We start from the raw sequence: 15,969 nt of genomic DNA on the forward strand, positions 1-15,969 counted from the left end.
ACACTGAGTGCAGCCAGTGCACCCCAATCGAAAACGCTATTAAAAAGAGAGAAAGTGAAGATGTCGAAAGTGCAAGCAACGCGAACAGACCTATTTCATGTAAACTAAACCAATGGTTCGCAGTGTTGGCAATGTTGGCACTTCTGCCAGTTGATTGTCCTTAATTTTAAGCAGTTGAAGAAAGAGATTCTTAACCTATATAATCATTGAATATTCCAATATTTTTAGGTAAAGAAAGGCGCGTGAGAAAATTAGTCATTTAAAATGCGATTTTATTTGCAAGAATATTTTATGTGGAATTTGTAATATTCTTAAACGGTACGTTTTAAAACTAATCGATGAGTATATAGTAAAACTAATTATGATATATGTATGACATATTTGGTTCAATTTGCACTTTGATATTAATGTCTGTTTCTACCGATGTATATTAGCTTAATCTTGGTTCAATTAATTCTTTATTTTTTTTCTAATTTTTAGAATTGGAAAAAGATGAAGTATTAATTGAACCACGATTAAAGTTGATAAACATTGGTAATAAATTGTTTTACCAAAAATTACGTTTCTTCACGTTACTTGCACTTTTTACACTCAGCGTCTTTGCTTTGTCTCTCTTCAATGTCCAAATATATTCTTTTTTGTATAGTTATAATTATCAAGACTACAAAATTAATAAATATAAAAGAAAGTGCTGTTAGCCAAGCTAGATGTTTTTTTACTTTATATTAATAAATTATGCATACAATACAAACGTTTCAACTTCTATCTGTTATTCCCAATGTTCAAATGTACAATTAAATTAATAAATGCTGTACATGTTGTTAAAAATGGAAATAACAGTACTATTATTTCCATTTTTATCAACATGTACCACATTTATTAATTTAACTGTAAATTTAAACATTGAGAATAACAGGTTAAAATGTTTGTTATTGTATGTATAGTTTATATATATTAATATAGAGCAAAAACATCCAACTTGGCTTGTAGTCCTTCCTTTTATATTTATTAATTAAAAAATTTTTTTTTAATATTCTTAGTATTTATATGTATAAGTTTTTTCTTTTTTACTAGGTTACGTTCTCAAAAAAAGTTCAGTGATATCAATACAAGAATATTTTATATTTAACAAATATAAAATGATTTTCTAAAACATTAAGAAGTCTTCATATAATTTATAGAAATGTCTAAAATGGAATGTGATATATGCCGTCTATGTGGTATTAAATTTGAGTTTGAAAATTTGAAACATATCTTTGATGAAGTAACTAATTTGGCACATATAATAAATGAGACTTTACCAATTAAGGTATACCAATTAATTTACTACTAAATAAGTTTTAAACAATTTACTATAAAATATTACTGTATGTTTAATTTTTTACAGGTTTCACAAGATGATTGTTTCAAATATATATGTTTAGACTGTTATGATAAAGTTATCAATCATTATAATTTTATTCAAAATATATTAACATATTCGAAGGAAAGTGAGACAAGAACTGTCTCTTTCTTTGAAGTCAATAAAAATGAGAAATTGGAAGATGTGGTGATTTCTAAGTTACACAGTGACATGATATATCCCTGTCCGAATTGCAATAAAGATTTAATAATCTTAATAAACAACAATCCTTCAGCTAGTAGTCATACATTTCATGTTTCATTGGCTCTTGTAAATCAAATAGAGCAATCGCAAGAGAATAATCAAATATCTGATAATGCAGAAGAGTTTAACGTTTGTACATCGAAATCAAGGGCACAAGATGAATTATCATTGAATCATGATATTATCAATGAGAATATAACAAATGATAATAAATGCAATATCAAAAGGAAGCATGATAGCTTGCGAAAAATTGATGTATCGTGTAAACTGACAACTGGTATAAAGAGAAAGATTCAACAAAGTACTTCTACGAAAACATTCGTTAATCCTACTAAGATGCCGAAATTAGAAGCAAACTTAGATACAATGGAACGAAGTTTTGATGAATTAGACAGTGATTACAGTAAATTAAACGTAACTAACTTTATAACATTTCAATCAGTAAACAATGATATAGAATGTCTTAATAAAGAAATGAAAAATGAACAGGAATCTAGTACAGAGGATATGATAAAAAAGAAATATCTTGACAATAATCTTGGTAAATCGCGAATAATTCGAGTAAAATTAAATGCAAAAGAACAAGATGAATCAAATAGTAATGATGATAAGTCAAATATAACTGGCTTGATAACACTCCAGTCAGAAAACGATAATATTGAATACATTACTGATAATAAAGGAATTGAAGATGACAACATGATGGTCGTGACGAAAATGGAAGAAGAATGTGTCAACGAAAATGATACAAATGACATCAATATTTCAAAAAATAATTTAAAACTAGAATGCAATTTGTGTGGAACTCGTTATATTTTACAAGAAAAATATGAGTTTCACATGGAGAGACACAAATTAAACAAAATAGATAAATACGTTTGTACAAAATGCGATAAAGAAACTAAAAATGAAAATTTGTTGTGGGATCATTACCTTCACATGCACAATAGCTCAATACAGTACCTTTGCTTGAAATGTAAAAAAGTATTCACGAAAAAGGCATATTTAATTGCGCATCAGAAAACGTGCAAATTCTCTAATAACGAAACAATGCTAAATATTAAAACAGATGTGGATAACAATCAGAAGATTATTACAAGACCGAGGCGAAAATGCAAAGTCTGCAGAAAATTGATCAGAGATCCTAATGCTATTAGCGATGAAGTAATGTGCGCCTCCTGTAAAATAAGAGGAATTTCCCAGCGACAATATTACTGTGCAAAGTGCCATAAACACTTTATGCGTCAGGAGAGACTCGAGTTCCACAAGATGCGGCATAATGAGAATATGGACGAGTTTATCTGCAGCACGTGCGGTAAAGAATTCAGTGGGGAAAATTCTTTATACGAACATTATCTCTTTGTGCATAAGGGATTTAGACCACATATTTGCGAAATATGCGGCAAGTCATTTCAGCTGAAGGTGCGATTGAAGGAACATCAACGAAAACATACTGGTGAGATGCCTTATCAATGTGAAGTATGCGGCCTGCGATGTAGGACTACACATGCATTAAAATTCCACAAGAAGTCTCATGTCTCTAATCGTCACATTTGCGAGATATGTGGCAAATCGTTCCTTAAAAAGCAGAATTGGAATGAACATCTGGAGAGACACTGGAAGAAAGACAAGAATGTATCACTTCCACGAATATTTACGTGTCCTGTGTGCAACGATAATTTGCCGACCTACCGTATGTTAAAGAATCACATGATTGGAATTCATGAGCTTGACTGTCAAGACCCTCTAATAATGAATCAAAAACCATTGTATGAATGCAACGAGTGTCAAGAAAAATTCAAGCATCAAATGTCGCTCAAGTCACACAAGGAAAAGGTACACGAAGGTAAAATTGTACCTCTTGCATTTCAGTGTGATATATGCAAAAATGTATACAAAGCCAAACGATTCCTAATAAAGCATATTCAAAGTGAGCACAATGACAATAAATGTCAGCAGTGTGATGAAACATTCACAGATAAAAAAGATCTTGATCATCACGTTTCACTACACAATAGTAAGAAGCTGTTTGCATGCGAATACTCTGACAAACGAAGGGATGCTAGGAACTTAAATCACCAAGAACACACGATCATTTTTTACCAGTGTGGAGATTGCAACGAGTCATTCGATAGCTATGCTAATCGCTTAAATCATCGCAAAACGATGCATAAACCCGAGTGACCAGAATGCAAAATTAAATGCGACAATATGCAACAAATTACAATTCGTCTGGACAAACATTTTCGCGAAAAATTAAGTAAATTAGATTCCAAGTAATGTTATAGATGATATAGTTATATATGTATATGAAATTATATAAAAAATATATCGATGTGTTGCTTCGTCGATGTTTTATATATATATATATATACACATATATATTGATGCGGATTTTTAAAATACATACAGTGGGAGCAAAAAATATTCGTACAAGAAAATTTGTCATAAAAAAAGTCTTACTTGTAGAAAATAAACGTTAATTAGCAATTTTATATAATGAATACATTCTGTTCTAACATAAACAAACGAGCTTCGTATGCCTGACTTTATAGCGTTTTCTCTTGGCTGCACTATTGCCCACTAGTGCAACACTCAGACAGTGTACCGTGTTTCTATGGCTACGGTGTAGTGTAAATTTTATGCACAAAGTGGGATTTTGCTACACCGTTTCAAAGAGACCGTGTAGAGCCAGTTGGACATTTAAAATTTGAAAATAAAAGTCAAGCGGGAACAGGGTTTTTTAGCATAATAATAATACAGTGTACACTATGGTGTGTACCACTCTAGTGTAGTGTAGCAGGCAGTGTAGCTCTTACACGCAACTGGTGCGATGTGAGACTGCAACCAGTGTATGTCAAGAGAAAATGCTATTAGAAGCTAAATTTCTCGTTTGTATGAATACTTTTTGAGCATTCAAACAATACAATTTTTTATTTTCGCTTATTTTTCAGATATATTTTATATAATTAATGCATATCTTTTTGGTAGATATAATTTTTAAGAAACATACTATTTTATTCTTTGAATAAATTGTTAATTATCCAACAAGAAACGATCGTCAATTAAACGTCGAATCGAATTGACGTTGAAATCGTCATATTTATATCGATTCGACATTAATTTGATGACTCATTTCTCGCTGGATAATATTTACTTCTTAAAAATAAAGTTTTTTTAAAAAATATTTTCTCTGTACGAATACTTTTTGCACTCACTGTATATGTAGCATAATTTACATAATTCTTAATCGCACGCAGCTGCACCAAATAAATAGCTCTTATTCTATAACTCTTAATGATAGTATCAGTGCCGTTACATTGTTTTACATATTTACAGATCTTGCATATAACGATAAAGTAAAATAACGCAAAATATAATGATATCGACTGTTAAGAGTTAAAGAAAAGGGACCTATAAATTATATTAATTTTTTTAGTTTGGTTTATATGTACATTTACATGTATTATATGATTATGATTGTAATGATTAGTAATATTTTTATATGTTCAATATTATCTTTACGTTTATTTTTAATTTGTATTTTATGTTTGTATTTTATGTTTTCATTACAATGCTTATTACTGTACTTACAAATAAATAAGGTTTAATTAATTGTACTCTTATAGATGGATATAATATAGGATCGATTGTGTCATTTATTCATAATGTTATTGTTTGACACTAATGTTGCGCTTCATATACGCGATATAATCACTATTGTAAATCATTATTTAATAAACATTAATTAAAACAGTACAATCTTTGAAGGGATAGAAGCGATATTGGTGTAAGACTTTTTTAGATTCAACTTGAGGTCAACTTGGTGCAGTCTACTGAAGTAAATATATTAGAAAAAAAAACTTCGTTTCTCGAAATCATAATTAAGTGACTTACACTACTGTGGCTTTCACCTTCACAATTATTATCTAACTTTATACAATTATGTATATTTGAAATATTTCAATATTAACTGCATAATCTCCCGAAAAATAAAAAAGTACATAATGGTAAGCTGGACATGTATTTGAAATATTTTTATTTATTGAAAAATAGTATGTGTAAGACAACTGTATTTTGTATCTCAACGGAGCATATGAAAAGATTTTGTCTCATGGAAGTATATAAAGATATTTTGTATTTTGTAATTCAAATATTAAGATCAACGATCAATTTTATTATTCGAATTACAAAAAAAAACCACTTTAATCTTTCGATTTTAAATACGCAATATTTTCATGTTCCCCCACTGAAATATAAAATACACTTGTATTGCAAAAACTGTATTTTAAATAAAAATACTAAAATACATGCTCAGCTCTAGATATATCGTGCAAACATTCGTACGTTTGCATCACGTAACATCGTTGAAATGAGAAAACAACACGATCATCTTCATTCAAATTTAAATGGCTACTACCGTGCGCGCGTCACGCAGAAATTTAAATGGACGCAGCAATGCAAAAATCAGGTGGTTGCCCGTGTAAGTCCATGGACGAACGTACAATCAAGACAGATTTTCAATCGCAACGATGAAATATCCATCTCAGAATCGCGAAATAATTGATATTACAACATGATACACGTAAATTTCGAAAGAAATGCTCAAGGTTCATCGAGTCACGTGTCGTTTGTCGAAAGTCAACATGAAAAAAAAGCACGCGACGGGACTACTTTCTCGCGGAGGGATATCGGCGAGAGGTTCGTCAACAAGTCGATATTCGAACGGTTTAACCGAGTCAAACCGATCGTTCCTCTTTCGCGACGGGGACAGGCACGACGTGACTTTTCGTGCCGATCCATCGAGGAAGCTCGCCAAGGTGGACGATTTTCCACGAGGTCCACCGTCGCGAAATTTTCGTGTAGGCAAGAGGTTGCATGTAGGGCGCACACAAGCGCACATCTCGATTCGTGACGACCGAGGCAGTTCATTGGACGAAAGCTCAAGGTGGAACGAGTGATTCGTAGGCGCGCACTCATACTGCCATGCGATTGCAAGTATCTACACGTTGATACGAGCAGCGGTTTTGTATTCGATGCAGAGTCGTCGCGACTCGTCGCGGAACCCGGTGCTTCTTCCTCAAAATTCTATTCGTTACCTTTTATTCCCGTCAATCGCAATCGCACTGATATGAATTGTTATTAAAAAAACAATAAAAACAACCAATTGCTGCGATGTAGAAAGGAAAATTAGTAAGGAAAAATGTTAATCGACATTTAGTTTATTATGAGCATCGAAATATAGTGATGCACTCGTCCATTTTATTAAAGTTCATAAATCATTCATTTATAAATAAAAAATTGTCCAGTAAAAGTTTCCAAAGGGATGTTGTATTCTTTATAGACGACTTATTAAGTCCGTGTTCATAGTCGGACCTTATATTTAAGGCTTCCTTAAATTTATTCTTTAGATGCTCAGTAGAGAATAAAATAATTCGTAGAGCATCTGAAGATAAATTTAAGGAAGCTTTAAATATAAGACCTGACTACGAATACGGGTATTATGAGCATTAGATGGTTTAGGCTTTCTATTTCACGAGTCGTTGAATCGGCGCCGCGGCGGGTCGAGTGAAAGTTGGGGCAGCCGAGATGTCTTGATACGGACATGGTTACCGGGTACAGCAAGCAGCACTAGCAGGAGTAGCAGGGCGCGGGCCACGACACGAGACGAGACGAGCAGAGGGGGACTCGCGAGTTCGCAGTGTTCGCACGCATATACCGGCAGCGTAGATTGGCGCACGGCCAACACAGCGAATTCGTTCGCCGGCTCCCAACAAGAACGCGTCGTCGCCGACATATACAGCGTGAGCGCCAACCTAACCGAGGGGGAGCATACATATAGATATAACCGCTATTAATCCTACGGTCGTGGGCGAGTCGGTTCGTGAAAATGGCCGGGGAAAAGCGCAGCCAGGATCAAGACGAGATCTCACTCGCGAAGACGGTACTCGTCGACATCGAAGGCACCACCACGAGCATCAGCTTCGTGAAGGTAAAAGGGCCACAAAGGCGAAGGAAACGGAGCGCGACCATGCGAACGTGTCTTCACGAAATCAGACCGTGCCGGGGTCATTCTCGTATCGCTCCATTCCGGGGAGCGGCCTCATTGCGTTATTTTCCCTCCCGAAAGATTTATTTCGTGAGCAGTGCCGGCGTTTCCCCATAACGTGCTTGCTTTTTTTCCCTTTCCATCCCTGGGAAATCATCGGAGTCTCGGTGAGAAGCCCTCGGCCTCTTCGCTCCCGTCGCGGCGTATATACGCGATCGAATTCCACGGCGGGTTATTGTCCTCGCGTCGGGGCGGTGTGCCGGCTCGAATCGCGAGTTTTCGGCCGACCGTAAGCCGCCGCCGCCGTCGCCGCCGCCGCCAGCCGCTGCCACCGCCGTGTTTTGTGAGACGGAAAAGAGAAGGCATTTTGAGCTAAGGATATCGGTTCGAGTTTTCAGCCAAAAGAATTTACAGCGATTTACAGTTAATGACGTACGGTCGAAGCGATAGTAAGAGTACAGTTTAAAAACAAATGCTGTAATCTTTTTATAGACATCAGTCGCGCTGATATATGTATATACAGTATATGTACATATATATACGTATATATATGTATATATACTATATATATATATATATATATTGACGCGACGCGCCGAGACGCCGCGGAACGCCGTCGGGAAACAACGGGACACGCGCATGATTTTTCCCGGTGAACGTTTTGCGCCGGCGACGGCGCTTGATCTTATGAACGCGGCTTGTTTCTCTTGCAGGAGACTCTCTTTCCCTACGTGCGTCAGAATCTAAAAGACTACATTGAGACGAAGTGGGAGGATGAGGAGTTCAAGCAAGATTATGAAAAGTTAAAGGAACAGGTAAATATATGGAATTTTTACCAGTCAAAGAAGTAGATAAATATAAAAATTTAACAAGATGAAAAAAATAGTCAAAAGTGAAATTTGTCTTTGAAATTGTGAGAGGAATTTATATTAAAGTATTGGATATTTTTTTCCATTTTTTTTTTATATATGAAAATTTTTAATAAAAAATTAAATAATGTGGAATAATTTTTATTTATAATGTTAAAGAAAAATTGAATGACTTATTAGTTCTGTTTTCTGTGGCTGAACTAGTGTACACTTTTGGAACTAAAAATGAGACAGATATACGTTTGATATTTGTTTAAAGCGAGAAAGAGAGTTCTAGTGCAGGAACAAAAAACAGACCAATTGTAAAAAAAGTTTTAGAGTAAATCTTTTGTTTTAAAATGTTGATAATAAAGCTTAAAATAAATGTTAAGACATACATTTAATTAACAATTAAGTTAATAATATAATTGAAAATAAAAATCTTCAATCAAAACAACTATCTTGCTACAAGTAATGAATAAAATGAATAAATTTATAAAGTCTTGTTACAATAAATTATTAAACGATTACTTTTTTTTATTCTTATAAGATAACAGAATTTTTAATGAAAATTGTTAATAATAAGCATCTATCCTTTATTCCTTTTCCTTTATCATCCTTTTAAAGTTAATTAACTATCTTTCTTTCAGCTTATAGTATGAGTACAATTTTTAATTCGTATAAAATTAATCCTTTATCTTTAATATATTAAATTCTATAAACACTATTTTTTTATATTTTTTTATCTCCCATGTACGTTTCATGACATGTATATTTCTTTGTTCTTTACACTAGACATGTATAATTACATTTATTTTAGATAAAGAACTGGTATAGAGAATACATTTTGAAGTAAATTTTATAAAATCTCATTTTTTTAGATGTTCATTTTTAATAATTCTTTATTATTTTTATCAATTATCTTTATTACTTTTTATTAATTATATATCACTTACCAATGGTTTAATAATATGCTTTTATAGGCAAAAAAGGATAAGGAAGAAAAATTGGAAGGCTTTGTAGCAATTACTGGCGATAAACCCGAAGAAGAAAAAGATTCACTTTTGAAAAATGTTTTGTGGCAAATGGATAACGATCGTAAGACAGCTGCATTAAAGCAACTGCAAGGACATATGTGGCGTGAAGCATATAAAACCGGCACAGTTAAAGGACAGTAAGTGATTCTATCTTATTACTCTCATTTGCTTTCATCTTTATATTAGGTAATTTGATTAATCCTATATACATCTTTACAAATCTCTGTATGCTCGTTCACATAATATTAGCAAGCCTACATATAATAACAATATTATAGTTAAAATATATTATAAAAATATGTAAAGACATCCATAATATATATGTATAAAATTCATGTAATATATTATACTACATTATGTAATTATTACAAATAATGAGGTGAATAGTAGTATTTGGGCTCACTTCAGTTATATCTCACTTGTATTCTTTACACATAAGATTTCTTATGTATTATATATGCATAAACATAATTTCTGTAATGCTTGTATTTTTAATTTTATATTTTAACTTGTAAATGTTCTTGCAGAACATTCACAAGTTAATAATGTTAAATTTATTGAAAATTACTTTTTTCCTAAACAGCTATTATTATGAAAAAAAAAATGGTTTTGCGAAAAACTTCAATTGTAATTCTCTAGAACAATATTTGCAAATTAAATTTCATTATAAAAATAATTGCGATTAATAAAAAATGATTATAAAATTTCGTCAAGAAAATAAAAAGATTTAAATTAGTTTTAATATTAAGCTTCAACAGAATACCTCTTGTTTAGCATTTATGAGGATGTTCCTAAAGCGATTGAATCATGGACAAACAATGGCCAAAAAATATACGTCTATTCAAGTGGCAGTGTTGAAGCACAGAAGCTCCTTTTTGAATATTCTGTACATGGTGATTTGCTTAAGGTATTTTGCAATAATATACTATAATGTCCTGTCAAATATCTTGAATTGGTATGAACTATAATATTTTGTCCTATTTTTTAGTATTTCAACGGTTTCTTTGACACAGAAGTAGGTGCAAAGCAAGAAAGTGACAGCTATAAAAATATATTAAGTAAAATCAGTGAAAACCCTTCTGATGTTGTTTTTCTTACTGATGTTGTAAAAGGTTCGTACATTTCCTTTCTGAATGAGAGAATAAATGTGAGAAATAATAATTATTAAAAAAATTTTTCATATTATATTTGAATGATAATTGTAATTATCTGCTTATTCTTTTCTTTCTTTAATCAATAACAGAAGCCGCAGCTGCCAAGGAAGCAGGTTTATCAACAGTAATTGTAGTACGTGAGGGTAATGTTCCACTTACTGACGAAGAAAATGTTACATATACAACTATTAAGTCCTTTTTGGATTTGACATTTCAATCGTCTACAAAGCGGCAAAAAATAGAAACGACAGATGACAAAGTTGATGAAGGTACAGCTGACGTTAATGAGCCAATGGACACTTCCGAGGATGTAGAAATGTCCAATGTCAGTGATAAAAAAGTTGAAAAAAATGATGCAAAAGAAGTAACTGAATCGATAGAAAAAGAATGTGCAAAGGACCAACCATCAGAAAGCACTTCAATTTCATCAGGGCAAGTGGAAGAATCAGCGGTAGATGAAAAAGACGTTTCAAATACTGAACAGAAGATAACAGAATCTAATGTCAAATCCGAGGAGAGCACAAATGAGGAGTCAGGTTCCTCAGAAAACGCAAAAAGTGACGTGAAAGATGATGTTGTCACACTAGCCAAAAAAGACAATGATAAAGACATTGCAGAGAAGACTGAAGAAAATTTAGATACTACTGCAACTGAAATTACCTCTGCAGCCGATGATTCCATGGACGTGTCCGTACCAGAGTCTGCATCAAAGTCTGAGACCACTGTCACGTCTTCCGAGAAAAAAATCGAAGATTCTACAGATGTTACAAAAGATACACAAGCTGAAAGTGTCGATAAAACTGAAACGATTGAAAGTGATGAAAAGGCAGATAACATTGTATCACAATCACAAATTTGTGACAAAAATGTAGCAAACAAATCTGAAGAATGTTTGACAGCGAAAAAAGACGAAGTAAAGGAAGAATCAAAGATTGTTTCAGATACATCTGAAAGCGAGAATATTTTAGCAAAGAGCGAACAGGAAGTAACAAAAATGGAGACAGCAGTAGATGTCACAGAAAATGGGGAAACTATAGAAACAGCTGCGGAAAAAACTACGGTATCGGAAGCGGTAACAGAAACGGAAAAAACAGTTACGGACGTAAGGAAAGAAGCAACCGCATCAACTGAAGCATCTGCAGAGAAGAGTTCAGAAATAATTGCAGAATCTGAAAAAGCCGATGAAAAGGCCCAAACAATGGAAACGGAGACTACTGATGCTGATAAATGCGAGAATGAAACTACACAACAAGAGACAATAAAAGAAGAGGAGACAGTGAAAGAAGAGAATGTAGTGGAAACGAAGGACAAAACTACGGTAGATTCGGAAAAGCAAAAACTCAATGGAACCACACAAAACGGAAATACGGATGTGCCAGTGTTGGATGATAAATTACATAGTAACGGACTGAACGAAGGGCCATCGAAGGAGACAACGAACGAAGACGCGGCGGCGCAAAACGGTGAACCGGAGAGTTTGTCAGAAAGTAGTGCGGAATCCATAAAAGTTAAAAAAGTCGTCGATTCCGCTGTAGCCGACGGTGCCGGAGAACCCGACGTTGTTCCTCCTGTAGTTGTAGCGGCGACGTCTTAACTTTGTTCTTATACAGTTTAAGGAGCCCTTCATGCATAACCCCAATCCACAAGTACTTATTCGCAGGTATAAACTGATATTAATTGAAATCCCATGTATACTTTATGTAAATCGTACTACGTCAAAAACGTAACGCGCTACTTTAAGATGCAATCCGTAAACCGTTTGTTTTGGCGGCTCTATAAAGAAAATAGAAAAAATAGTATAGTACGGAAAGACGCTTCAAACTTTTTTAATTGTTTAGATATCTACAACTATACAGCTATTTTATTTGATGACAATTTCTATTTGTACGGTATCATTAATGTTTTGCGTTAACTCGAATATATGCTGCTTTTCTTATATTGCGAAGGTTGACTTTTTATCGTTAATTCTTTCATGTTTGACTCTTATGATTTTCAATTACTATAATAATTTTTACAAAAAAGACAATGAATTGTTATGATTAAAGTTACAAAACTTTTTTAGTTGTAATTCGCACGTGATCGATCTAGAAGTAATTAAACGTGTCATCCGCATCAATTACTACGTATTCTTGAGGGGCTTTTTTCTAATATTACTCTACGCGACATGTCCGACATCTTTTTTATACCGCCTAAACAAAACAACTACGCCTATACATGAAAACTGATAGAATAAGTAATTTCAAATAGAGTTGCAGTATATTAAAATATCGATTGTATCTGTGCCAAATGAATTTCACAGTTTGAAACCTTGGTTTCTTTATTTTGTCACTTTAATATTTTCTTCCCTTTGATAATTTTACAAATGATATTAAAAGATCTGGTCGATGTTTTATTTTACTGCTACAACAATGAAACTGACTAAGAATTATTTTAAGACTGTATTGGTATCGCCTTTTACTGTCTTGTAGATTATATCATAGATCTTCGTTGCGCACACAGCATATTTAACTTTGTGAATTGATAAAGAATGCATTTTAAGTCTGAATATTTGTAGATACATCGCACAATAAGCTTCACTCAATTACGTTAGTTTTGTTCGCGTTTTTTTTTTTATGTAAGGTGATAAAAAATTGTTTAATATTAGAACTTTTTGTATCGATACGCTTTCTTCCATCGTTTTGTCTGCCTAACATGGTTCGCGTAATGTAATTTTCTTTTTAATGATTGTTGCAATACAGAACCGTTAACTATACAGCTAATGTCGCGAAACATTTGTCAAGGAGCCTAAAAGAATGTGATTTAGCTTTTGTATTTTACAATTTTGCGATTTAATCCGTAAACTGCTGAGTTTTAGAGACGAATGGCTCTATATGGTTACTTAAATAAACTGATCCAGTAATGATGACAATTTAAAAAAGTCATGTAGCCAATTGGATCCATTCTCTTCTATATTTAATTATATAATTTAGAAGCATTCGCGGAAAAGCATATCGATTCGTAGATTTACTCTGTCATTCCTATAAATTAATATTTTGTTACAGTCTACATGTGCAGAATGCATTTATATTATCGCTTTACAGTTAATCTATTAGCAAATTTAATCGCCTGCATTACTTTGCACTAAGATACTTTAAAAGCTGCTATACATAAAAATCTCCAAGAGCAAATATCTGAGCAAATTTTAAATGCAATATATGCATTTTAATTTATAACATTCAATATATATATACATATATATATATATATATATATATTATATACATTGTATGTTTTATGTGTAGTAGTTTTTTGGTATGCACTTTCATGTGTGTGTGTACTTTCACATGAAATTGCTATAGATAAATAAATGATGATAAAGATACTTTGTATCAGCTAGCCATTTAAATTATAGATGCAAAGCGATAATGTAGATATATGTATTGTATGTAGGCTATTGCTCATTTTTGTGATGCTCAACATGATTTTAAAACGTATATGGAATCAATATTAGAAAATAATAATAGCAGTTAAAGTGAGATCGTGCTTTCGGCAGAAAATGGATTACTATTACTTTTACTGTTATTCGTTATGTCCATTCCTATTAAATTGACTGTGATTTATGAATATTGATAGACATAGGTTGCTCGAAACGATGTTATCAATACGCGAAAACGATCGTCTTTGTCGGGTGATATTCCATTGCAATTATTTTTATTCAGATTTAGTGTATCCGCGTCTAGTCGAAATCAGTCAGAAGTGGCGGAGACTTCTATAGATCGATAGACGATTTCGCATTGTTTGCTTTACATTACGTTCGCCGACTATGCTAGGGAGATGCGATAAGACGAAAGAAACGCGACGAGTCTCATACGTCTACGATAGTGCGCGTATAACAGGAGCGAACATAGAACCAGTACGAGAGCAAGCACTTGATATTTTACGGTATATTTTACTCTTGACACACCTCGCATATTTTATTTATAAGTCGTCTTCTCGAAGAGATGGGTGTTTCGATACTTGCGACAGATTGTATTATTTTCGTCATATCACTCGAAGTAATCAAGACAAAAGCGAACTCCCATGCTTTCTATTATGTTCAATAAGGCACCAATAGTTTAAAATCAGCGATCGAATCATTTTTCATATGTATGATGGCACAGATAAATGACTCAATCACTTATCTATACCATCGAATGTATACGCGTTCTAATAACGATTTTAAAATTGATATAGAATGGCAGGTGTTATGTCCTATGATCGTATAAGTTGACTAATAAATCAAATGGCGGGAAAAAAAAGATATGCAGGATACAAACTTTTCAAATTCTTCCTATTTATCGACTGATTCATTGATATTATTGCACATGAAAGCCAAAAAACTGCCATGGTTTATAACAGAAGCTCGAAGGTGAGGTGACGATGTGCTGGAGGTTCTACTCGGCTGACTTTCACGACATCGCCTGAATCATCACTTCCATATCATTCATACTACTGTTTTGCGTCAATAGTCGAAGAGGCCAAAGCGCACATCTTGATCGCACGTTCAGTATCACGCTCAATTCTCAATTATACATCATGTATGATGATCGTACCGATTATCGTTTTATTAACATACATACAAACTGATTTTTCGATATTTGCATATGTTGCTCTAATTGAAAAACATTTACTTATAATCTTAGAATGTATACAAATCTCTACAATATATATAAAACTCACAATAATTAGGTTTTTACAAAAATTTATCAAAAGCCATACACTATTGAATGAATCTTAATGACAGTCGAACTGGTGTATTGAGTTCTGAATAATACAGAGAGAGGGAGGTGTTAGATCCAATTCTTTAATGGTACTTTAACTCAAAAATTAATATTATATTTGAGCCTAATTTTTACTTCGTAAAACTCAAAATGATAAAAAACGAGTGACGAAAGATATAATTTTCTAATTAAATTTTATAATTTATATATTTTTAACAAATAATAACAAATAATTAAATTTCGACTTAGAATCTTGGAAGAAGAATTCACAATAATAACATGTTACAAGTTCACTTTATGTTATTATGTTATTATGTAATAATTGTCATGTTATTATGTAATAATTGTCAATGTTATAGGTAATTTTACAAGATCTCTGTTCTTGATTTTATTTTTGTTTTTTTTTTTGGAAATAGAAAATGATTTTTTAAAAAATATTATAAATTTGATTAAATTATAGAACCGTATATCTTTCTAAATACTCTATTATAAACTTGAATATTACTACATTTATTATCAATTTTCTCTATTTGCTA

The 15,969-nt window shown here is 32.7% G+C and overlaps 2 protein-coding genes across 2 annotated transcripts; both read left to right on the forward strand.

The window, feature by feature from the left end:
* Positions 1 to 1,183: 1,183 nt before the first annotated feature.
* On the forward strand, positions 1,184 to 3,897 carry LOC108764421 (zinc finger protein 595). Its single transcript, XM_018512668.1, has 2 exons — positions 1,184 to 1,309; positions 1,388 to 3,897. The coding sequence occupies exons 1-2, from the start codon at positions 1,184 to 1,186 to the stop codon at positions 3,788 to 3,790; spliced, it is 2,529 nt and encodes an 842-aa protein (XP_018368170.1). The 3' UTR covers positions 3,791 to 3,897.
* A 3,346-nt stretch (positions 3,898 to 7,243) lies between these two features.
* On the forward strand, positions 7,244 to 13,863 carry Enoph (enolase-phosphatase E1). The gene is made up of 6 exons (XM_018512702.1): positions 7,244 to 7,598; positions 8,369 to 8,470; positions 9,487 to 9,677; positions 10,315 to 10,447; positions 10,529 to 10,652; positions 10,784 to 13,863. Exons 1-6 carry the CDS (start codon positions 7,497 to 7,499, stop codon positions 12,286 to 12,288), a joined length of 2,157 nt encoding a protein of 718 aa, XP_018368204.1. The 5' UTR covers positions 7,244 to 7,496; the 3' UTR covers positions 12,289 to 13,863.
* Positions 13,864 to 15,969: the final 2,106 nt, after the last annotated feature.

The sequence above is a fragment of the Trachymyrmex cornetzi genome, unplaced genomic scaffold (genome assembly GCF_001594075.2).
Source record: "Trachymyrmex cornetzi isolate Tcor2-1 unplaced genomic scaffold, Tcor1.1 scaffold422, whole genome shotgun sequence".
NCBI classification, from domain to species: domain Eukaryota; kingdom Metazoa; phylum Arthropoda; class Insecta; order Hymenoptera; family Formicidae; genus Trachymyrmex; species Trachymyrmex cornetzi.